This window comes from Nuphar pumila, chromosome 1 (genome assembly GCF_984573655.1).
Source record: "Nuphar pumila chromosome 1, dmNupPumi1.hap1.1, whole genome shotgun sequence".
Taxonomy (NCBI): Eukaryota; Viridiplantae; Streptophyta; class Magnoliopsida; order Nymphaeales; family Nymphaeaceae; genus Nuphar; species Nuphar pumila.
The window spans coordinates 9,092,547-9,119,619 of record NC_143249.1 but is presented as its reverse complement, the minus strand read 5'-3'; the positions used below and the strand labels follow the sequence as shown (position 1 = coordinate 9,119,619).

The following is a 27,073-nucleotide window of genomic DNA, read 5'->3' as shown; positions in this document are numbered from 1 at the left end:
ATCAGGCTGATTCTACTCTGAATTGATTCATTTACTTGTTTAAAATATATATTTATAAAAAAAATTAAACAAAAATCTTTAAAAAGGCCAGATTCAAGAACAATGCTATTCGAGCCTACTTGATTCGATTCAGAGAGATTTTGGCAAAAAGATTTTAACAACATTGTTGGTAACTACTCAAAAAATTATATATGCAACCCAATGGATCATTATAACAGGAATAAAGGTTCAGTGCAGAGTTGAAACCAATGACAGGGAAAATAGAGTGAAACATCTGCACATTTCACATTTTCTCTTCGGGATTGTACCCCACAAACTCACTGCACCTTGGCTTGGCCACTACACCAGCAAGTCCAGCACTAAGCAGAAGCAGGTTGGTGCTGCAATCAGGTCTCTTGCTTCCGGTAAATGATGACGTCCAGCACATCATTGGTTCCCTTGACTAGCTTGAAGAGGCATGTATCCCCTACAATCAGATGGTTTTCCTCTGCAAATGCAGTAAAGCCTTTACCAAGCATGGTCTTCCTATCATAACGCAGTATATTAACAGGCCATGATTTACGGTTAGGATCGCGAAGAATTAGCAACGACTTTCTTGTTGTTAATACCTCTTTCTTCACAAACTCAAGAGGAATGCGCTGCACTCAAAAGTTTTTGCATTGAAACAAAATGGAATTCAGAAAATCAAGATAAGAGAAGATTATGGAACAAATTAAGTAGCCAGTAAGAAATAAATGATAGAAAGATGAAACATAAACAATAACAATGATAATAATTGCACAATATCGCACACCATGTGAGTACTTACAGCTCAGTGCTTGAGTGAGGATAAAAGGATGAAAATTTTGTTAGAGTGCCATTAATTATAAACCATGCATAGTTCTTTTGAAAGAAAAAGGTCAAACCTAATCATAGAATGTGGGTCAAGTTATCCATAGTGTTATACCTAATCAAGAAGCAGAAATGCATAAGCACAACAAACCATGCATAGTTAAAAGAGAGACTTACAACCCGGTGCTTGTAGATGCCTGAAGGAGTCATTTTAACGAAAAAATGAGGACGAGTTATTCTTAAAGTAGCTGCATCAAATGTGCTCTCTCCATCTATCTCAATTACAGTAGGCCTCTTCGACTTTAGAAGATCATTACAAGGAGAATTTGACATGTCAAGACTCGATGTATCCTGTTAAAATCAAGCCTACTTTAAGAGACTAAAATTCTTGGCTTACACTATCATATAGCAAAATTTGGTTGAATTGAATCAGCACATTTTCCATTCAGTTCAGGACAGATTCAGCTGTGTCAGGCCAAATCGACCCAATATGTCCTGAATCAACTTTTATAATATATATATATATATATATATATATATATATATATATATATATATTCACATATTTTCAATTGTTTAAATGAACCAATTCAAAATAGTTAGCCTGGATTCGATTCGGACCGATTAATGCTTCTTTTGGAGAACCAATTTGATTCAGAAATGGCTGACATAGGGTTGCAAACAGGTCAGATTCAGGAATCGAGCCGAATTGATCTGACTTTCCAATGTAGTTTGGGATCCTAAATCCAACCCGTTAGCATCCCTATGCTGACAACATGGCCACAAGTATAGAATAAAAACCAAGGAGAACAAGAAGTCAAAATTATTGCAGATACCAGCACAAAAATCAAAGATAATGCCATTAAGATATCGGCTTTCAAATGACTTGTACCTTTTGAACATGGCGCTTGGAAGAATTAGACGGTTTTGGCAACCTGCAACCACTACTGCAAGCAACCTTCTTCTTACGTATGCCCCTTGATACTTCAGAGACATGCAAATAAATATTGGACAGAGACAACATTTTTTTTGGATTGTATAGTATAGAATCCTTACCATCCTTAAGAGCTGGTCTGCAAAATCTTTCACACCCATTTCTATCAAATATTTTAACATCAAACTGCAAACCACCATCATACCTGAACACCAGAAATTCTCCAAATTCTAATGAATGCATTTCGGCAAATTCACGCCAACCATTTTGGAAGAACATGCTATATGTGTCTTTATTCACTTCTATATCATGGTAACTACCAATTGAGGTGTTCAAAGTAGCAGCATCAGCCTTGTCATCCTCGATTATTCTTGCAAAAGCTGGAGGCATGTACTACAAAAAAACATAGGTACAGTAGTGAAAGACCAACAAAAAATGAAACGCAATTTAGAATAAAAGAAATGTCCAGCTAAAATAAATCATTGGTGCAGCAAGCATATAAACCACACACTCCACATGCTCAAACACATATATTTTGCTATTAGTACAGGACAATGACATTTAAATAAATCTTTTTATTATCTATTCAAATCAATTAAAGATACTAAGCATCCCATCTTCAAACTGTACACAAACCCAGTTAAAAGTATGTTCAGATATAAATGTCAAAACCAAATTCGTTCAGACATTACATATAGTAAGCATTCTATACCTTGTTCAAGCAACCTAACCCACTCTATAAAGTGGAAGCCGTATTTTGTCCTAGAGAGGCCTGCTCATTCCAGCACTTTCATAGTCCTAGCTATACGTCCAAGAAATCAGAAAAAGGAAAAAAAAAAGAGCATCTGAGGACCAAGTAAATATTACAGCATTCCTATTCACATGATTTCACTCAGGGCCATAACAATGTATTTTGTTCTTTCTCTTCCTCTGCCATATTGTTTGCCATGTATGCATCAATACTACATGTTCTGCGAGTCTAACTCAAAAATCAAGCTCCAATCATATCATGTTGTCAGTTACACATTCAGGGGTATATCCAGAGCTAAACAAAAAAACGGTGAAGGAGATTATGGAAAGAAATTTAAAACTTTATAGGTGACCACAGATAGCCATCAAGGCTTATTTTTCAAACAAGTACTGGGGTCAAGATACAATTTTCCATCTTAAACTGTCTTCACAGACTTCTTGTTTTCTATTGATAGAAAATCATGGCCCTCCTTCAATTACCCTTTTCTTTTTGCACATGTTGATCATGCATTTGTTCCTTCACTTGTTCAACATTTCGGTATCCATCCTCATGAACTTACCATTCAAGTCCCATGTATTAATATCATGATCATCACCCAAAAAACCGCTGGAAGCCCTCATTCAATTATCCTTTTTTTTTTGCACAGGTTGATCATGCATTTGTTCCTGTCACTTGTTGAACATTTTGGCATCCATCCTTATGAACTCACCATTCAAGTCCCATGCAATAATAGCATGATCACCAAACCAAAAATCAGCTGGAAGCTGCAGAACTCAAAAGCCAAGAGTTTTTAAAGGATGATCAGGCTTCAAATGCATGTAGAAAATACAGATGAGAAGGGTACTTGCATCGTACTCCATAATGCAATTTCCCAACTTACACCGGTTTCCTGGATAACTGTTGCATCTAAATACCCCAAAAAACACACGAACAAAAAAAAGCAAAAAACTCAACAGAACACAAACAAGTAAAAAACTTTCAACATAGAAAGGAATTTATCAGAATAAAAACTTTCCTGGATAACTGGTTTACCTTATACAACGCGGCAACTTCTACAGCAATAGCAGCTAAACTAACAAGCAAAAAAAAAAACTCAACACAACTCACGCCCCTTCACTCGAAAGCTTTCTTTCAACAAAGAAATCGAAAAACAGAGCACCCCACATATCGATCACCACTGCCAACCCATCCCATTTGGAAAGAAAACCAAAAAATAAAAACCATCTTCCGATCAAAACCCATTAATCAATCAATCCCTGCAATCACGCTCTTCCAACAACAAATCCTAACAGAATCATCAAACAGAAGAACTAAAAAAGCCCCACAAAAGTGGAAAAGGAAAAAAAAAAGAGAGAGGAGAAAAGACGAAACAGAGAGAGAGAGGAGGAGGGGGAGGTGGTTACTAGCTTGGAGTGGAAATCCCCCATCAAGACCTTGAAGAAGTGCCTTCCAACAACTTCTCGACGACGACCTCCCTCCGACTCCCCACCGCTCCGACGCCTCGCCTTCGCCATTCTTCGCGGGAAAACGGTAGAGCAAAAGTAGCAGAAACCAAGCAGCTCTCTCGCACGCTGGTGGGATTCCCGACGAGCGTGAGAGCGAAGAAACAAACAAATTTTCTCCGGGGATTCCATTTTCCGTATCGGCACGGAATCTTGTCAGTCAGAATGTGACACGTGTTAAAATCATTAAAATAATATTTAAAATTTTAATTTTTATAATTTTTATATTTATTAAAAATAGCCGATTCAGGTAAGTATCATATCAATTTTATAGGGATACGATACGACATCGGCAGATACTGGATGATACGCACAGATACCTACCCAAATCCAATTTCACTAGAGACGTTTTCATATGGGAAATTAGAAAAGATGAGTGTACTTTCTTTATAGCGTAAGTGTTACCCTTAGTTTCAGCTCCAGCCCTCACCTGTCATTGATGATTTGGATCTACGATAAAATTGGGGATCACAAAATGAGCCTCTCCCCAAGATTTCATGATTATACTGGGGAATGACTGGTGGGCTTTGTGGCTTGGGTGTCGTGTGACTCGACCAGATTTAGGGTTTATCTTGATTAAGAGGGTATTGAAATGAGTCAAGCAATTGAGATTGAATCATTGATCTCGGAAGCAAGCCTAAATGCATTGTTTTTTAAGCGATAGTTGCCTTATTTAAGATCAAGTTCATGATACAAATGAATTCTCGTACAACTATTCTTTCAAAATACTGTCTCGATCAACGCCCTATACTGGGTGTAACCAACAACCTCCACATAAAGTACGATTGAACAACCTATTTATTATGATAAGAATATCTAGATTCAAATTAGATATGAATCTTAAGTTTGGATAGGGGTATGAATCTAAATTACGAGTGAGTATAAATTCAAACAACAACTAGAGCAAGATCTCAATAATAATAATATATCTAAATGTCAATTAGATCTAGATAGCAGATGGATCTGGATCTACATAACAATTAGATCTAAATTCAAACAATTGAATATGGATCTGAATCCTAACAATAACTGGATCTAAATTCAACTTAGATATGAATTGGGTCTAGACCAAACAACTAGATATAAATCCGAACTGAATTTGGATCCGAACAACAACTAGATATGGATAGGAATTGGACTTGGATCTGGATATAAATTTGACCTAGATCTGGATATTAATTTTAACTGGTATAGATCTGGATCCAAATTAGATATAGATATGAACTAGATATAGATCTGAATTAAATCTAGATCTGAATTGAATTTATATTCAAACAATTGAATCTAAATCCAAAGATCTAAATCTAAATTGGATCTAGATCTGAACAACAACTGCATCTAGATCTGAACTAGATTTGGATCTAAACTGAATCTAGAACCAAATAGCAATTGGATCTAGATCCTAAATAAGGATCTGAATAACCAGATCTTGATCTTGGATTGAGATCCGAACAAGAACCAGATATGAATCTTGAATAGAGATCCAAACAAGAACCAAATATGGATCCTGAATAAGAATCCAAATAAGAAATAGATTTGAATCCTGGATAGAGATCTGAAATGTAACTTCGAAACCAAAGAAAGAGAAAACACAACTCTTGGGAGAGCACTTGAGAGAGAGGGGAGAAAAGTGAGTTGAGGATGGGATGAGAAGAATGGGAGAGGGTTGGGGTTTATATAAGCCCCAGCCCAAGGTCACCCATAAAAGGCCTTTAAGAGGCCCAAATGTTCATATGGGTCATGACTGGCTTAAATGACCAGCTTTAAAGTCCTAAACCGTTACATAAAGAGAAGCAACAAAAAGAGACAAAATTGACCCTAGAAGGTCCATGAACGACCTTGATCAAATAAAAAAGGTCAATGGTCAACCAGTCAAGGATAAGGGGTGGCTACTGGACCGTTTTGAACCATAAATGTCTATGCAAAAATGTTAGGGCAAAGTCCAAACGGATTCGGGTTGGTCAAAGTCAGTTAATGGGCTGGTCAACGGTTTATTTTAGGTTTGGAGATTAGATCCGTCCTAAGTACTAAAAAGATAATTCAAACCTAAACCCTAAGATCCAAGTCAAGGGTCAAGGGTCAAGATCAAAATCCAAGATCTAAAAGTAAGTGATGCATAAGCCCAAGATCTAATGCCTTTGAGGGCGTTGACCATTAAGGCACCACAAGGACAAGGGCTTTTCCAAAAAACTTTAATGTAGGACTAAACTTTTATAGAGAACCTATTACCCACAAACTTAAGAAAAAATAGAAATAAGAGAAAAAACTTAGAAATAGTTTTAAGACAAATTTCAATAATCCCCCACGTGGATCAAAACTATAGAAAAGGACTCAAGAGGTTGTGTATAAAGATTCATTATATAAGAGAAGGTACATTTTGAGTTTAAACCACCATATTAGTATTACTTAGTCTTAATCAATCTAGGTCCTCAATAGTGTTAGCTTTGAATTGAGTATTCTAATTGACTTTTCAGACACCGCAACGTACACTTTCACTTCAGGTTGTCATAGCATGTCTACTAATATATAAAAGCCGCGCATTCAAAGTCATTTATGGTATCCTAGTTTTATGGGTGCTTTAGAGACAAAATCAAAGTCCTATATAAGGCGACCCCACCTTCACACCCATATAGGTAAGTTCATCAAGGGTATAAACAATTTTAAAATACCCCAGCCATAAGGCCTATGAATCATATTAAGAGTTTAATTCAAACTCAACCTCCTTACACAGGTTTCAAGTACTTGACATCAAGAATGAAAAGTTATTAAGTAATCAATCCAATCACTCAGAGACTTGTTCTTCCTATTGAACCACTTGACATGGTTTGACCCTTATCATGTGAGTGGGTTTTTGTTAACGGTGATTGCTTTTATATACTTTAACCCCATTCCTCTCGATGCTTAGATATGATATCTCGAGAAAGTTCATTTGTCAACGAATCCGCTAAGTTTTGACAAGATTTTACATATTCAATTGAGATTGCTCTTTGCTTGAGTAAACTATTCATATAATTCTGCTTTAGACTAATATATATGGGTTTTCTATTATAAATATAACTCCCCTCTTTATATATAGTTGCTTGACTATTGTAACACATAGCTATCAAGGGTACTGGTTTATCTCTTAATGGTATTTCCATTAAGAATTTTTTTGTCCACTCAGCTTCCATACTAATAGATGTTAGTGATATTGACTCCACTTTCATTGTATAATGGGTTATCATAGTTTGTTTCTTGGATCCCCAAGCAATTACTTAAGATCTGTAGAATGATGTACCGAACCCTGGTTAGAGAGAGAGAGAGAGGAGGAAGGGAGAGAGAGAGAGAGAGAGACGATAGCACATGAAGAGAAACTCGATATATTGACATTATGGCTCTCTCTATGTTAACTAGAGAGAGTCCAACATAATAATAAATTACATCTAAGTCCAATATTTAATAAACATTTCAAATAACCTCCAAACTAAGAAGGTTTAACCTTAAACCACCTACTCTCAACACTCCCCCTCAAGCTGGAGCGTAGATATCAATCATGTTCAGCTTGTCACAACATTTTGAGAAATTTGGTCTAGCAAGGGGTTTTGTAAACATATCTGCAACTTGATCTTCCGACTTAAGATATTTGGTATTGATATGTCCAGCTTGAACCATATCTCTTACATAGTGACAATCAACCTCAATGTGCTTTGTTCTCTCATGAAAGACATGATTGTTTGCTATATATGTTGTAGCCTTGTTATCACACATCATGGTCATAGGAGAGGAAACCTTCACTTGAAGATCATGAAGAACAGTACGAACCCACATCAATTCAGCAGCTGTTTGGGCCATAGCCCGATATTCTGATTCTGCACTTGATCTAGAAACCACATTTTGTTTCTTACTTCTCCAAGAAATCAAGTTGTCTCCCAGAAACACACAGAATCCTGTGGTAGATTTTCTATCCACTATAGATCTTGCATAGTCAGCATCAGAATAGGCCACTATCTCCAGAGTTCCACCTTTCCTGAACAATAACCCCTTTCCAGGAGAAGATTTTAGATATCTGAGAATCATAATAGCTGTATTCCAGTGTACCTCAGTTGGTTTGTACATAAATTGTCTAACTTTGCTTACTGCTAAAGCAATATCTGGTCTGGTCACAGTCACATACAGTAGCTTCCCAACTATGGAGTGATAGCTTTTGCTATCAACCATTTTTGACGCTTCTTCAAACAACTGAACTTTATGGTCCATGGGAATATTTGCTGGTTTGGCTCCCAACATTCCCGTTTCCTTTAATAAGTCAAGAACATACTTTCGTTGAGACAAAACCATCCCTTCACGGCTCTTGGCAACTTCTATACCCAGAAAATACCTAAGTGAACCAAGGTCTTTTGTAACAAAGTATTTTTGAAGATGAGCCTTTGTGGCTTCAATGGCTTTCACATCATCTCCTGTAAGAATAATGTCATCCACATATACCACCATAACAACTATGTCAGAGCTAGTTTTTTTGATAAATAGTGTATGATCGGTTGCTGACCTATTAAAGCCAAAGCGTGACATCACTTTAAACAACTTTTGAAACCATGCGCGAGGACTTTGTTTCAAGCCATAAATCGCCTTTCTCAATCTACACACCTTCTGACACTCCCCCTCAACCTCGAATCCTGGAGGTTGTTGCATGTAAAGAGTCTCAGATAGATCCCCATATAGAAACACATTCTTCACATCTAATTGGTACAAACTCCAGCCACGCTGAACAACTACTGAGAGAACAAGACGAATGGTACCCATCCGTGCAACAAGAGAAAAGGTTTAAAAGAAATCAATTTCATATGTCTGAGTATACCCTTTTGCTACTAATCTGGCCTTGTACCTTTCAATAGAACCATCAGATTTGTACTTTATTGTATATACCCATTTACATCAAACAATGTTAGCATCTGCTCAAGAATCAACTAGATTCCATGTATGCTGAGATACTAAAGCATCCATTTCTTCTTGCATAGCCAGCTTCCAACGATTATCAAGTTCTGCCTGCTGATAGTTCAGTGGAATAGTTTCAGCAGATAAGGCTGAAAGAAAAGACTTCATCTGATTTCCAATTCTGGCATCGAAGACAAAATTAAATATGGGATATAAGGTACATTGTCGTGTCCCTTTTCGTAGAGCAATAGGCCTGTTATCATCATCATGAAGATCACTATTGTCAGTAGAACTTACCTCAGGGGAAGAAGAAGATGAAGGTTCTTGCGGAGATGGAGCTCTACGCACATATACCAATGGAGGATTATTAAATCTAGAAGAGGATGAAGTTTGGTTCGGTAATGAGGGCACAGATTCCAACGAAAAAGGAGGTATAGGTAATGGAAAAGACTCAGCTGGATCAACCTGCAGTGGGGAACCGGTACTGGAATAATATGAAGTGGATTCCAAGAAAGATGCATCCGTACTGACATACTCTCGGCGAGAAATAGGATCATAACATCGATATCCCTTTTGATTTTTGGGATAACCTATAAATATGCATTTTGTAGCTTGAGCAACTAATTTATCATGGTCAGAGCCAAGTTTGTGTAAAAAAAAAACACATCCAAATATTTTGGGTGAGAAAAAAAAGAGTGGGGCATTAGGTTTTAGGATATGTAATGGAATTTGATCACCCACAGAAGACGAAGGCATGCGGTTGATCAGATAGCAAGCAGTGGTAATCGCATCACCCCAGTATAACGCAGGAACATTGGATTGAATCATAATGGTCCTGGCAACATCAATCAACTGCCGATGTTTTCGCTCAGCCACCCCATTTTGTTGAGAAGAATAGGCACAAAAAGTTTGGGGTTGGATGCCATTATCTTGGTAAAATTGTAACAGACCTTTTGATTTAAACTCGAGAGCATTATCAGTGCGAACAATCTTGACAATAGATTCAAACTGAGTTTTTATTTCAAGAATTAAGGATTTAATAATACTTGGAACTTCAGATCGTTCCTTTATTAAAAACACCCATGACAACTTAGAGAAATCATCAACAATAACAAGATAGTAACGACACTGAGTCATAGTAGGAATCTTACTAGGACCCCATACATCTGCATTAAGAAGTTCAAAAACTTTATTACTAGACTGACTCTGACTTGAAGGGAACGCACTTTGATGATACTCGCCCAGTTGACATGCTTCACACTGAAATGATGTGGTGGAAGAAATTTGAGGAAAGACCGAACGAAGCTTTGACAATGAAGGATGACCAAGATGACGATGCCACTGAACAGGACTGAATGAATGTTCCACGACAGCATGAACATTACCCATTGGATGATGTAGGTAGTAAACTCCATTTGCTTCATAGCATCCACCAATCTTCTTCCCCGTCAGCAAATCCTGAAAATGACAACCCATCGGATCAAATATTACTCTACAGTTTTGTTCTTTTATAAGGCAACTAATAGAAAGTAAACTTTGAGGAAAGTTTGGAGCATGAAGAACATTTTGCAACTGTAATGAGGAGGATATAGAAATATTTATCTGACCAACAACAAAGGAGGAACTCCCATCGACTAATGAGACTCCTCTATGAGCATTAATATCCTTTAGATCTGAAAAAACAAGAGAATTTCCACACAAATGTCTGGATGCACCGGAGTCAATAATCCACTTACTGTCAGTTGGATGTAGATGATTTACTGTTGAATAGGCAACACCAACTACAGGAGGGGTGGAACTCACAGAATGAAGGGCTATCAGCTCATCATATTCAGCACGACTGAGGGTGATACTACTGTCACTAGCAGAAATATTTTCCTGTACCTTTGTTGCCTCGAGAGTAGTAACGTTTGCTTTAGGAGCATATGAATTTGATGAAGAAGAGGTTGGCCGGCCATGTTTATCTCAACATCGATCTTCTAAATGTCCAGATTTTCCACAGAATGTGCATTGAAGCTTTCCTCTGCCTCCCATACCTCATCCTCTGATATTCTGAATATTTCCACGCCCATAACCAGAGGAGACAACTAGAGCAGATGACTGGGTCACAGGCTGTGATTGTGGAAGAGATATCGCAAGTCTACTCAGACGATTATATGCATCAACAAGAGTAGGTACATCTGATCCAGTTAACATTTGGACTTTTGCAACAGAGAATTCTGAAGATAAACCTGTAAGAAACTGAGCAACCATAGTCTGTTCTTGATGATCTTTCTACTTCAAACAACAAAGAGGCCTGTGAGCATTGAGTCTTTCAAACGCAACTTTTACTGATGCATAATACTGGGCCAAGGTCTGATCTCTCTGCTGTAAATTATATATCTCCTGTTCAACTTGCAGGATACGACTCACATTAGTCTCTTGTGAATACGTATCTCTAAGATTGTCCCACATCTGTTTGGCTGTATTATAATAAATTAAACCATCTGCAATATGGGTTTCGACACTATTCATGATCCATGACATAACTATGTCATTATCTTCATCCCAAGTAGCATAATTTCCCAATTTTTCAATGGGTTCTTCTTCCAACAAGATATTTTTCTACGATGTCCAGATAGTGACATCATGAACATTCTGGACCACTTGGCATAGTTAGTTTCATTCAACCTTACAGAAGATCCGTACGAAAAGGGATTGGCAAATGCCTTATACTCTCCAACATGTTCCAATTTGGAATCATATTTCGATCTTTCAACCATACTGAAGATATACTTCTGTTTCAGCCGAGAAAAAAAAACTGGAGAGACTTCAACCAATACAGGGAATAGCGTGTGTTACATTCACACGACAACCAACAGCTGTTCACACACACAAAACCACGATAGTAAGAAACAACAGCCCACAACAAGTGTAATTTCCCAGCACAACAGGAAATCAAGCCTGCAGTTTCCACGACAGTAGTGAACAGCAGCCCATACACATGAATAATAGTTCCAAAATATTTTTTTCAGCACAGCAGGGAGTCACGACCGACATAACTCTGTATATGCATAAATTGAATCATACCAGAGGCTGCTCCCAGACAGATAGAGCTCGACAGTCATATCTTAATCACCAGCACAGCACAACAAGTGTGATTGTTGTTTCTCCTAAATAGCAGAAAGTCACGACAAGAAATAAACAAAACTCGACAAGAAGATTGCTGTTGTGCCCAAACATCAGAGTATTACGGCAATAAGAACTTGGCAATCAAAAACAAATCATGGCAGGACATCTAGAAAATCACGGCAACAGGAAAACACGGCACCAGAAAATCACGACAACAGGAATCACGTCAAGAGGAAGTCACGGTAGGGAATCACGGCAACAGTAATCACAGCAGGGATATCACGGCAACAGAGAATCACGGAGAGAAAAAAAACAGGAAACTAGAGGCACACATCTTGTTCCTTAGATCTGATGACAGATCTGGGCCATGACCTTGGTCAAATCCCAGATCTGTTATCAGATCTTACACAGAAACACAAACATCTAACCTGAAAAAAAATTTCTTCGTTGGTGTAGGGAGAAACTCGGCAACAGTTTGATCACGATCGAGTAAGTTCCCACGATCGATGCTTTGATACCATGTAGAATGATGTACCGAACCCTGGTTAGAGAGAGAGAGAGACGGCAACACATGAAGAGAAACTCGATATATTGACATTAGGGCTCTCTCTATGTTCAATAGAGAGAGTCCAAAATAATAAATTACATCTAAGTCTAATATTTAATAAACATTTCAAATAACCTCCAAACTAAGAAGGTTTAATCTTAAACCACCTACTCTCAACAAGATCTAAGGGTAAATATCCAACCACTAATGGATAATGACTCATTGAAATCAGAATTTCAGTTTGCATCATTGTACCTTTCCAGTACATCGGGTTCTCTTTTAGAGAATATTCCATATTCTAAAGTTACTCTCAAGTACTTCTGGACTCCATATATTGCATCTTAATGCTCTTGAACATGCTTACTCGTATATCGGCTCAACTTACTTATGTTGAAAGTTATGTCTAGTCTAATTTTGTCATAGTATATAGGAGTCTAACAATAATACTTGCATACTCTAATTACAATATATTTTTTTCAGAATTAATCGATAGCTAACACTAGGATTAATCGAAGTAGTTACAAACTTACTATCATAATGGTTATTTTCTTAATGTAGTAAGATTGAGTTAATGCATAACCATTATCGTGTCTAATCAACTTAATACCAAGTTTAATATCAGTTAAACCCATATATTTCATGTCAAATTTAGATAAAAAAACTTTTTGTAATATTTATGCATTCCATATTATTACTCATGATTAACATATCATCCACAATAAAAATAAATAATTATAACATGACTATTTTCTACTTTGCTATATATGCATTTATCAAAATTATGAATTTTAAAATCATATGAAATGATTAGTGGTGTGAGTTTTATGAAAATGCTTTTAAAATAATATTTTCAATCAAAATCAAGTGAAAGCCAAACACCAAAAATATAAAAACAGGCTCGCATGAGTGGTGGAGTCTGGGTTGAACTCATGGAACAGGAAATACTTTGTATTCAACACACAATCTAAACTACTCTTTATTGCCAAAAAGAAAATCAATTAATTGAGTAAATAAGGAATAGAGTGTCGCCCTCTGTGAAAGACTTTAAACAATGACTATCGGCCTTATTACAAACCCAAATAATTGAATAAATTAAAAACCTAATGCTAAAAGAAAGAAAATCAGTGCTTGAGTCCTTGGTCCCTTAATCTTGAATTGATTTGCTTCCCTTTATCCTTTCCTCTATGTACCCTTTGGGTAACTAGGTTGAGCACTTTTGTATGGTTTGCTAAAGGGCTCTCTGAGGGTTTGAGAAGACCTCAGAGGGCACTTTGAGGGCACAAAAAGGGGCTCATCGCACATTCCAACGCTTCTCTGCAAGACACAAAAACAAAACACACAGTAGAAAAAGAAATCTACAAGAAAATCAAAGGCAAATATGCAGAAAAATCACATACACATAATCATTTCCAAATTTCATGATTTCAAGAAGACACACACATGCATTTTCCATATTTACGATTTCAAGAAATCAACACATAAAAATAGCTTTCAAATTTGATTTAAAGAAATCGACACACCCAAAACTAGTTCCAAGTTTGATTTCAAGAAATCAACACACCTAAAAATTATTACAAGACTTTTATTTAAAAAATCGACACACTCTAAACCCTCACCATTGGAAGAATGATTCTTTCAGACCTCCCTTGGCTCTCCTCCTCCTTCCTCAACATTCAGCACCCTCTCTCAATGCTGGTCTCGCTCTCCACCTCCAAGAACGGTGGATGGTCTCCATCTTGAAAATCGTGAAAGAGGGGATTTTCTCTCCCTCTCTTATCTTCATTTCCCTCTTTCTCTCTCTCTCTCTCTCTCTCTAAGATCGTGAATACGAGAAGGAGAAGGACACTCAACTATAAAAAGGTTGGGTTTCCCACCTAGGTTGGGTTTCCTAATACAATTGGATTTCCATGCCCATCTATAAGTGACATCCCTCTAGCTTCTAATTTAAGCAGCTACCTAATTAGATTCTTGATTTATTTCCTAAATACTTCGAATACTCGAACATTCCTCCTATTTGTCACTCCACTTAGAGGCTTTCGAAAACATTAATGGGTTTCCTTAAAATCCCCTTCATTAAAATTTCTAATTAATTTTATTTAAATTAACTAATTTGTTTTTATGGATAATAGAATCCTTCTTGAACTATGAATTTAATCCAAGGGTCCATTATCCAACATAGAATCCAATGTGAACCTAATCCAAATTAATTAAAATAACAATATTAATCATTCACTTATTAATTAAACCATATTAATAAATTAATTATTAATAAATTAATTATTAATAAATTAATTATTAATAAATTCACATTAAGAATTGCCATTAATTTAAATTAGAGTGGGTTGTATAGGGTTTATATAGCCATGGGAGAGGGGGGGGGGGGGGGGGGTACATGGTGGGCAATGAAAAGGGGGAGTAGAGTGGGTTGCAGGGTGGCATGAATAAGGGTTAGGGAGGGGGCATGATAGGGTGGCGATGGGAGGTGAGGGTGATGAAAGGTGTTTGGGGCTGAGGTTGGATCCAAAAATGGGTTGAAGTGTGTGTGTATGGGTTGGGTTGCATCCTCTTGTTTTCAACCCCAATCCATAAGGGTTTTGGGTCTTTGGTTGGATCTTCTTGGATCCAACCCCAATCTATTAGGTGATGGTTTAAATGATAGGAGTTTAGGTTAGATCCATTCGGATCCGATCCCCAAACTATACACACACATACACACACATATATTTAAGTGTTTATATATATATATATATATATATATATATATATATATATATATATATATATATATATATATATATATATATATATATATATACAAAAATATATTATTTATTTAATTACTTGAATTAGGTCTGTTAAATGAATCCAGTGCCAAATCCAAAACATGTGGGTTGATCAGTTTGGATTTTCATCAAGATCCAAACTGGAACAAAATTTTACTTTGGATTGGATCCAAATCCCATCCATGTAAGTTTGATAGATTTGGATCTCTCTCTTAGATCAAAATCTGAATTATGTGGGTGAAACAATTTGGATCTCCCTCAAGATCCAAACTGAATAGTTCTGAGATCCAATGGATCATGTGTGTTCTGTTTGGATATTTTCGAACTTAAGTCTACTTGGGTTAGTCCTTTTTGGATCCTCTATCAAGATCCAAACCCAAATACATTTTTAAACTTTAGAAATTTATTAATTCAATTTTGAATAGGTAAATCCTTCAATAATATATATAAAAATATTTCCAAAAATTCTTGGATATTATACCTAAACCTAATGTTTCCACTCCAATCTACCAAATTAGCCCTAAACCCATCTAGCCTTGATTTGGACCCATACCCACTTCAATAGTCAACTATATTGACCCAATATGATCCAAATACCTATTATAACCCAGACCCTACTCAAACCCAGAGGGTCAGAATCAAACCCAATTTTTTTGTCATAATCCCACCCAAACTGGATCTTATTGGACCCAAATAGAGCCTAAGTTTCAATATGAACAGAGTCAATACCAAGCTCAACAATGTTATGGGTCTATATCAAGTTCAAACCAAGCTTATCATTCTCAAACCTTGATCCATAACTAGTCTCGATTAAATATGGATCTAATTGCATGTTATTGTCTAGATCCTATCACAATTCAATCAGACCCTATCCATGCTCAATCACCTACAAGGCCAATCAGATCCTATCCATATCCAACAACTTGAATACCCAATCCAAATAAACCCTACCCAAACCTATCTTCCTATCAATCCAAGCTACAACCTCACCCAAGATCCATAATTGATCCAAACCCATTCTCTTACCCAAAATAACCCTCAAATGCCAAGATCTAATTTCACATCCTTTAGGCAAATGATCAAACACATATTGGATATTGAAACAAAGTTGAGACAATAAGAAGAGAGACCCCTACATGTCCTTAAAACTACCCATATTCCAAAGAACCTACCTTAAAACCTCTCCCAAAGCCCATCCCAAGCTTAGATCTAATTAAAAAAGATTTGGATCCAAAATTATGTGATGGGTCTAAATTCATTTTACTGGATCTTTCTAAACCCATTTTTGATCCTCATATCTTAAAACCCTATCATGAAACCAGACCTGAATCTAGTTGATCCAATTCCAAAGAAATCATCTCATGCATTACCTCCTATCTAAATCCAAACTTCACCCATACCCACCTCACATAAACCAAACCTGCCCCAGAACTTGAGCTTGTTTGGAGTGAATCATCAACAACATGTGGAGCGCATGATGATGAAGCAAAAGATCCAGGTTATATAATAATGGACTTCTTCACACTGGATCAAACCAAAACTAGATCTATTTTATCGAAATCAACAAAAATATGCAACTAAAGACTATGGATGGTTCAGAAAGAACATTTTGGGCTTCTAGATATATAATGGAGCAGATCCTATTTGGTCCACACAGCTTCTAGAGCAGAAAATCTATCAAGTTCTATATTATAGACCCCTAACCCACAAAGTAGAACAAAATTTAAAAAAATGCAAGTGAGATCCATACTTTAGGGAAAGTCTTCTCCAACCCAGGAAGAATGATGCCGAAACAGAGTAGAAGACCCGGGTCCATAAGGATCCATTTGGATCTCTTTTTTTTACGAGAAATGGAAAAAAACTTGAGATGAGAGACTTGGATGCACGTTGGTTGTGCCTACTGCACTTAAGGTCGTTGTCCGCATGGTGTAAACCCGTGGCGCTCTCCTTGTCCTCAAAAAATCGCCTTGCTTTCGCATAAGCGCGAAGGGCTGACGTCCGTGAGAATGAAACCTTGACCACCCACCTAACAGCCAAAACCTCCTTCCACTGTACCAAAACCTGCTGCGGTTAGTGCGGAACCAAGTTGAGTCGAGCAAGATTCAATGGCCAAACCTCCTTATCGATTTGGTCTGTGTACGTTATCTTTTGGAGGGGCACCCATGTAGGATTTAACCAAACCGAGACATAATAGTGCTCTTGCCGACATGGGCGATGGAGCTTAGCAGATTTGTCAATGGTCAATTTGAGAATGATGCAGCCACATTTATTCTTTCATAACAATGACCAATGGGTAAAATGGAAAAGTCCATTTAAGGGCCAACCATTTCTTATTTAACTCTAAAAACAGACCTCACTTATAAAAGCTCTCAGGTTAATATCCACTATCTCAGTAAACATGACCTTTTTATCATCCTTTAGGATTAAAAGAATACCCACTCGTCCAATTAATAAAAATAATAATGTTCTCAACATTTGATTATGAAGGCTAATATTTTGTTGTGACTTGAGACGTAACTTGAGATTTAACATTCGATAATAACGGAGATAGTTTTTTGTTTGACAGTTTTCAATAAACCAGAAGCACGTGTCAGAAAATTCTGAAACGTGAGGCCCATTTTGAAATTAAAGGATAAAAATGACGCCAACATGAAATTTTCTTTAAAAAAATCTTTAACTGAGCTAAGACCGTAATGGCCTCTGTCAGTGAAAGAAATAAACATAGTTGGTGGCGATGGCGATTATATAATAATGATGCAAGTAAGCAGAAGGGCTTATTTATGATGATATTTGCAGTTGGCACGTTGTGGTAAACCTTGAAATGACCACAAACCATGACTCAAAGGGTATCTATGGATCGGGTATGAATCGATTTTGATCCATACCGGATTCAGTAGCATAAGGGTTTGGTTACAAAGAAGGGTGCGAGTCGAAATTATAAGGTCAGATTATTAATTGGTTTATGAATTTTGTTTACCAAATCTGGATCGGACTCGACTTATGATTAAGACATAATTTTTCAATGTCAAATTTAAAAAATCTTATTTTACCAAGCATAGACGGAGTCTGGTTTATGTAATTTTTATTGGATCTGGGTCGATTAGATCCAAATCCAGACTCCTTACCAACTACCGAAAAATAATATATGCAACCCAATGGATCACTATAACAGGAATGAAGGATCAGTGCAGAGTTGAAACCAATGACAAGGAAAATAGAGACAAACATCTGAACATTTCACATTTTCTCTTTGGGATAGTACCCCACCCCAAAAAAACTCACTGCACCTTGGCTTGGCCACTACACCAGCACTAAGCAGATGCAGGTTGGTGCTGCAATCAGGTCTCCAGCATCCGGTAAACAACCACGTCCAGCACATCATCGGTTCCCTTGGCTAGCTTGAAGAGGCATGTATCCCCTACAACCAGGTGGTTTCCCTCTGCAAATGCAGTAAAGCCTTTACCAAGCACGGTCCTCGTACCATGCTGCAGTAACTTAACAGGCCATAATTTTTGGCTAGGATCTCGAAGAATTAGCACCGAATTTCTTGTTAATACCCCTTTCCTCACAAATTCTGTAGGAATGCACTGCATTCATGTTTTTGCATTGAAACAAAATGGAATTCAGGAAATCAAGATAAGAGAAGATTATGGAACAAATTAAGTAGCCAGAGAGAAATAAATGATAGAAAGATGAAAGATAAGCAAAACAATGATAATAATAATTGCAGAATATCGCATATCATGTGAGAAAATACAACCCAGTGCGTGAGGGTAAAAGGATGAAAATTTTGTTAAGTGCTATTAATTATAAACATGCATAGTTCTTTTGAAAGAAAAAGGTCAAACCTAATCATAGAATGTGGATCAAGTTATTCATAGTGTTATGCCTAATCAAGATGCAGAAATGCATAGAGATCAATCACCATAAATCATGCATAGTTGACAGAGAGACTTACAATCCAGTGCCTGTAGATGCCTGAAGGAGTCATTTTAATGACAAAATAAGGACGAGTTATTCTTAAAGTAGCTGCATCAAATGTGCTGTCTCCATCTATCTCAATTACAGTAGGCCTCTTCGACTTTGGAAGATCATTACAAAGAGAATTTGACATATCAAGACTCTTTGTATCCTGTTAAAAACAAGTTTACTTTAAGAGACAAATTCTTGGCCTGCACTATCATATAGCGAAATTTGGTTGAATTGAATAAGCGCATTTTCCATTAAATTCGGACCCGATTCAGCTATATCCTGCATTGGGTCCGAATCGACTTATATATATTTTTCACATTTTTTCAATTGTATAAACAGACCAATTCAAAACAGTTAGCCTTGATTTGATTCCTGACCAAATCAATCTTCTTTTGGAGAACCATAGGGTTGCAAACGGGTCGGATCCAGGAAGCAAAATTTGGCTGTCCCGGATCCGAACAGATGACTTCCCAATGTATTTTGGGATCCCAAATCCAATCTGTTGGCATCTCTACACCGACATGGCCAAAAGTATAGAATAAAAACCAAGGAGAACAAGAAGTAAAAAATTGTTGCAGATACTAGCATAAAAATCTAAGATAATGCAATTTAAGATATCGGCTTTCAAACGGCTTATACCTTTTGAACAGGAAGTTTGGAAGAATTAGACGGTTTTCTCAACCTGCAACCACTACTGCAAGCAACCTTATTCTTACGTATGCCCTTTGACACTTCAGAGACACGCAAATAAATATTTGACACAGACACCTTTTTTTTTGGATTGCATAGCATAGAATCCTTACCATCCTTAAGAGCTGGTCTGCAAAATCTTTCACACCCATTTCTATCAAATATCTTAACATCAAACTCCAAACCACCATCATACCTGAAGGACAGAAATTCTCCAAATTCTAATGAATGCATTTCGGCAAATTCACGCCAACCACTTTGGAAGAACATGCTATACTTGTCTTTATTCACTTCTATATCAAGGTAACTACCAATTGAGGTGTTCAAAGTGGCACCATCAGCCTTGTCATCCTCGATTATTCTTGCAAAGGCTGGAGGTATGTACTACAAAAAACATAGGTACAGTAGTGAAAGACCAACAAAAATCAAAACGCTATTTAGAATAAAATAAGTGTCCAGCTAAAATAGATCATAGATCATTGGTGCAGCAAGCATATAAACCACGCACTCCACATGCTCTCTCTCTCACACACACACATATATATATATACTGCTATTAGTATTGAACAATTACATTTAAATAAAGATTTTATTATCTATTCAAATCAATTAAAGATACTAAGCGTCCCATCTTCAAATTTTACACAAACCCAGCTAAAGGCATGTTCAGATATAAATGTCAAAACCAAATTCGTTCAGACATAACATAGAGTAAGGATTCTATACCTTGTTGAAACAACCTAACCTACAAAATAAAGTGGAAACCGTAGGCTCATTCCAGCACTTTCATAGTCCTAGTTATACGACCAATAAATCAGAAAAAGGATAAAAAAAAGAGCATCAGAGGACCAAGTAAATATTACAGCATTCCTATTCACATGATTTCACTCAGGTCCATGTAGGGATGGCAATGGGGCAGGGCGGTGGACAAGGTCTCCAGCCCCACCCCATCTCAAAATCGGGACCTCCATCCCCGCCCGGGTTTGGATTTTAACCTCCATTCCCATTTCATGTCCTCCATCCCCGCTCCAAATGGGGGCGAGGCGGGGCCCCATTTTCCCTCGGTTCATTGTCATCCCTTAGAAGGATTGGGAACGGGGCGGGACGGGTTGGGGTGGGGCGGGGTGGTGCAGGACGGGAGAAAGCGTAAGTCCATCACCGCACGGGTTTTGATTTTAACCTTCATCCCCGTTTCATGTCCTTCATCCCCAGTCCAAACCAGGCGAGGAGGGGCAGGGCGCAGTTTCAACACCGTCCACTGCCATCCCTACGTCCATGACAATGTATTTTGTTCTTTCTCTTCCTCTGCCATACTGTTGGTATTTCCACATTTATATATGCATTGTTTGACATGTATGCATCACTACTACATGTTCGGCGAGTCCAACTCAAAAATCAAGCTCCAATCATATCATGTTGTCAGTTACACATATTCAGGGGTATATCCGGAGCTAAACAAAAGAAGGTGAAGGAGATTATGGAAAGAAATTTAAAACTTTAGAGGTGACCACAGATAGCTATCAAGGATTATTTTTCAAACTTTAGATACCATTTTCCTTGTTCAACAGTCTTCACAGACTTCTTGATTTCTATTGATGGAAAATCATGGCCCTTATTCAATTACCCTTTTATTTGTGCACAGGTTGACCATGCATTTGTACCTTCACTTGTTCAACATTTGGGTATCCATCCTCATCAATTTACCATTCAAGTCCCATGCATTAATATTATGATCATCACCCAAAAATCCGCTGGAAGCCCTAATTCAATTACCTTTTTTTTTTGCACAGGTTGATCATGCATTTGTTCCTGTCACTTGTTGAACAATTTGGCATCCATCCTCATGAACTCACCGTTCAAGTCCCATGCATTAATAGCATGATCACTAAACCAAAAATCAGCTGGAAGCTGCAGAACTCAAAAGCCAAGAGTTTTTAAAGGATGATCAGGCTTCAAATGCATGTAGAAAATACAGATGAGAAGGGTACTTGCATCGTACTCCATAATGCAATTTCCTGACTTACACCAGTTTCCTGGATAACTGTTGCATCTAAACACCCCAAAAAAACACACGAAAAAAAACAAAAAAGCTCAACAGAACACAAACAAGCAAAAAACTTTCAACAAAGAAAGGAACTTATCAACATAAAAACTTTCCTGGATAACTTGGCAGGTTGTGGGAAACCATGAAATGACCACAAAACATGACTCAAAGGGTATCTATGGATCGGGTATGAATCGATTTCGATCCATACCGGATCCAGTAGCATAAGGGTTTGGTTACAAAGAAGGGTGCGAGTCCAAATCATAAGGTCAGATTATTAATTGGTTTATGAATTTTGTTTACCAAACCTGGATCGGACTCGACTTGTGATTAAGACATAATTTTTCAATGTCAAATTTAAAAAATCTTATTTTACCAAGCATAGAAGGAGTCTGGTTTATGTAATTTTTATTGGATCTGGATCGATTAGATCCAAATCCAGACTCATTACCAACAATCGAAAAATAATATATGCAACCCAATGGATCACTATAACAGGAATGAAGGATCAGTGCAGAGTTGAAACCGATGACAAGGAAAGTAGAGACAAACATCTGAACATTTCACATTTTCTCTTTGGGATAGTACCCCACCCCCAAAAACCCTCACTGCAACTTGGCTTGGCCACTACACCAGCACTAAGCAAGATGCAGGTTGGTGCTGCAATCAGGTCTCTAGCATCCGGTAAACAACCACGTCCAGCACATCATCGGTCCCCTTGGCTAGCTTGAAGAGGCATGTATCCCCTACAACCAGGTGGTTTCCCTCTGCAAATGCAGTAAAGCCTTTACCAAGCACGGTGCTCGTACCATGCTGCAGTAACTTAACAGGCCATAATTTTCGGCTAGGATCTCGAAGAATTAGCACCGAATTTCTTGTTAATACCCCTTTCTTCACAAACTCGGTAGGAATGCACTGCATTCATGTTTTTGCATTGAAACAAAATGGAATTCAGGAAATCAAGATAAGAGAAGATTATGAAACAAATTAAGTAGCCAGTGATAAATAAATGATAGAAAGATGAAAGATAAGCAAAACAATGATAATAATAATTGCAGAATATCGCATATCATGTGAGAAAATACAACCCAGTGCGTGAGGGTAAAAGGATGGAAATTTTGTTAGAGTGCTATTAATTATAAACATGCATAGTTCTTTTGAAAGAAAAAGGTCAAACCTAATCATAGAATGTGGATCAAGTTATTCGTAGTGTTATGCCTAATCAAGATGCAGAAATGCATAGAGATCAATCACCATAAATCATGCATAGTTGACAGAGAGACTTACAATCCAGTGCCTGTAGATGCCTGAAGGAGTCATTTTAATGACAAAATGAGGACGAGTTATTCTTAAAGTAGCTGCATCAAATGTGCTCTTTCCATCTATCTCAATTACAGTAGGCCTCTTCGACTTTGGAAGATCATTACAAAGAGAATTTGACATATCAAGACTCTTTGTATCCTGTTAAAAACAAGTTTACTTTACGAGACAAATTCTTGGCCTGCACTATCATATAGCGAAATTTGGTTGAATTGAATAAGCACATTTTCCATTAAATTCAGACCCGATTCAGCTATGTCCTGCATTGGGTCCGAATCGACTTATATATATTTTTCACATTTTTTCAATTGTTTAAATAGACCAATTCAAAACAGTTAGCTTTGATTTGATTCCTGACCAAATCAAGCTTCTTTTGGAGAACCATAGGGTTGCAAACGGGTCGGATCCAGGAAGCAAAATTTGGCTGTCCCAGATCCGAACAGATGACTTCCCAATGTATTTTGGGATCCCAAATCCAATCTGTTGGCATCTCTACACCGACATGGCCAAAAGTATAGAATAAAAACCAAGGAGAACAAGAAGTAAAAAATTGTTGCAGATACTAGCATAAAAATCTAAGATAATGCAATTTAAGATATCGGCTTTCAAACGGCTTATACCTTTTGAACAGGAAGTTTGGAAGAATTAGACGGTTTTCTCAACCTGCAACCACTACTGCAAGCAACCTTATTCTTACGTATGCCCTTTGACACTTCAGAGACACGCAAATAAATATTTGACACAGACACCTTTTTTTTTGGATTGCATAGCATAGAATCCTTACCATCCTTAAGAGCTGGTCTGCAAAATCTTTCACACCCATTTCTATCAAATATCTTAACATCAAACTCCAAACCACCATCATACCTGAAGGACAGAAATTCTCCAAATTCTAATGAATGCATTTCGGCAAATTCACGCCAACCATTTTGGAAGAACATGCTATACTTGTCTTTATTCACTTCTATATCAAGGTAACTACCAATTGAGGTGTTCAAAGTGGCACCATCAGCCTTGTCATCCTTGATTATTCTTGCAAAGGCTGGAGGTATGTACTACAAAAAACATGGGTACAGTAGTGAAAGACCAACAAAAATCAAAACGCTATTTAGAATAAAAGAAGTGTCCAGCTAAAATAGATCATAGATCATTGGTGCAGCAAGCATATAAACCACACACTCCACATGCTCTCTCTCTCTCTCTCACACACACACACATATATATACTGCTATTAGTATTGAACAATTACATTTAAATAAAGATTTTATTATCTATTCAAATCAATTAAAGATACTAAGAGTCCCATCTTCAAATTTTACACAAACCCAGCTAAAGGCATGTTCAGATATAAATGCCAAAACCAAATTCGTTCAGACATAACATAGAGTAAGGATTCTACACCTTGTTCAACCAACCTAACCTACAAAATAAAGTGGAAGCCGTAGGCTCATTCCAGCACTTTCATAGTCCTAGTTATACGTCCAATAAATCAGAAAAAGGATAAAAAAAAGAGCATCAGAGGACCAAGTAAATATTACAGCATTCCTATTCACATGATTTCACTCAGGTCCATGTAGGAATGGCAATCGGGCAAGGCGGGGCGAAGGACAAGGTCTCCAGCCCCACCCCATCTCAAAATCAGGACCTCCATCCCCGCCTCCATCCCCGCACGGGTTTGGATTTTAACCTCCATTCCCATTTCATGTCTTCCATCCCCGCTCCAAATGGGGGCGAGGCGGGGCCCCGTTTTCCCTCGGTACATTGACATCCCTTAGAAGGATTGGGAAGGGGGCGGGACGGGTTGGGGTGGGGCGGGATGGGAGAAAGCGTAAGGCCATCCCCGCCTCCATCCCCGCACGGGTTTTGATTTTAACCTTCATCCCCACCTCCATCCCCGTTTCATGTCCTTCATCCCCAGTCCAAACCGGGCAAGGAGGGGCAGGGCGCAGTTTCCCCACCGTCCACTGCCATCCCTAGGTCCATGACAATGTATTTTGTTCTTTCTCTTCCTCTGCCATACTGATGGTATTTCCATATTTATATATGCATTGTTTAACATGTATGCATCACTACTACATGTTCGGCGAGTCGAACTCAAAAATCAAGCTACAATCATATCATGTTGTCTACACATATTCAGGGGTATATTCGGAGCTAAACAAAAGAAGGTGAAGGAGATAATGGAAAGAAATTTAAAACTTTAGAGGTGACCACAGATAGCTATCAAGGATTATTTTTCAAACTTTAGACACCATTTTCCTTGTTCAACTGTCTTCACAGACTTCCTGATTTCTATTGATGGCAAATCATGGCCCTTATTCAATTACCCTTTTATTTGTGCACAGGTTGATCATGCATTTGTACCTTCACTTGTTCAACATTTCGGTATCCATCCTCATCAACTTACCATTCAAGTCCCATGCATTAATATTATGATCATCATCCAAAAATCCGCTGGAAGCCCTAATTCAATTACCTTTTTTTTGCACAGGTTGATCATGCATTTGTTCCTGTCACTTGTGGAACATTTTGGCATCCATCCTCATGAACTCACCGTTCAAGTCCCATGCATTAATAGCATGATCACCAAACCAAAAATCAGCTGGAAGCTGCAGAACTCAAAAGCCAAGAGTTTTTAAAGGATGATCAGGCTTCAAATGCATGTAGAAAATACAGATGAGAAGGGTACTTGCATCGTACTCCATAATGCAATTTCCTAACTTACACCAGTTTCCTGGATAACTGTTGCATCTAAACACCCCAAAAAAACACACGAAAAAAAAACAAAAAAACTCAACAGAACACAAACAAGCAAAAAACTTTCAACAAAGAAAGGAACTTATCAACATAAAAAATTTCCTGGATAACTGGTTTACCTTATACAACGCGGCAACTTCTACAGTAATAGCAACTAAACCAACAAGCAAAAAAAAACTCATCAAAACTCACGCCCCTTCAATCAAAAGCTTTCTTTCAACATAGAAATCGAAAAACAAAGCACCCCACATATCGATCACCACTGCCAACCCATCCGTTTTGGAAAGAAAACCAAAAAATAAAAACCATCTTCCGATCAAAAGCCATTAATCAATCAATCCCTGAAATCACGCTCTTCCAACCACAAATCCAAACAGAAGAACTAAAAAACCCAAAAAAGAGGAAAAGGGAAAAAAAGAGAGGAGAAAAGACTAGAGAGATAGAGAAAGTGGTTACGAGCTTGGAGTGGAAATCCCCCATCAAGACCTTGAAGAAGTGCCTCCCAACAACTTCACCACGACGACCTCCCTCCGACTCCCCACCGCTCCCACGCCTCGCCTTCGCCATTCTTCGCGGGAAAACGGAAGAGCGAAAGTAGCAGAAACCAAGCAGCTCTCGCACGCTCGGTGGGATTCACGACGAGCGGGAGAGCGAAGAAACAAACAAACGCTTCGTTGCCCGTGAAACCTTGACAGCGTTTTCTCTACTTTCTAAAAATATGGTTATATTACGAAGCAGGTTATATGTTCTCCCGGAACACGCAGGCGGGTCTGAATGAGTGTCACTTACTTAAGCACGTGGTGTGTGTACGTTGTGTGTGTGTGCACGCTCGCGTGGCTCATTTATTTTCCCGTGTGCCGGCATCACTTAGCATCAGTGTGTTTTGCAAAGAGTTAAGTACCCTTTCTCGTTATTAGCAT

General features: G+C 37.8%; 1 protein-coding gene and 1 long non-coding RNA gene across 3 annotated transcripts; both read right to left on the bottom strand.

Moving 5' to 3' along the window:
• Window positions 1–163: 163 nt before the first annotated feature.
• Window positions 164–26,834, bottom strand: LOC149847900 (B3 domain-containing protein Os01g0723500-like). Of its 2 annotated transcripts, none has more exons than XM_090007622.1 (4): window positions 26,610–26,834; window positions 1,724–2,158; window positions 1,009–1,182; window positions 164–638 (listed from the first exon to the last, which is right to left on the bottom strand). In XM_090007622.1, exons 1-4 carry the CDS (start codon window positions 26,718–26,720, stop codon window positions 387–389), a joined length of 972 nt encoding a protein of 323 aa, XP_089863748.1. In that variant the 5' UTR covers window positions 26,721–26,834; the 3' UTR covers window positions 164–386. The 2 variants fall into 2 exon arrangements, with proteins under 2 accessions (XP_089863748.1, XP_089863686.1); XM_090007560.1 differs by lacking the exon at window positions 26,610–26,834 and adding an exon at window positions 3,920–4,047.
• On the bottom strand, window positions 18,510–20,416 carry LOC149847901 (uncharacterized). Its single transcript, XR_016432192.1, has 2 exons — window positions 19,329–20,416; window positions 18,510–18,957 (listed from the first exon to the last, which is right to left on the bottom strand). It is a non-coding gene; the product is annotated as an uncharacterized LOC149847901 (long non-coding RNA).
• Window positions 26,835–27,073: the final 239 nt, after the last annotated feature.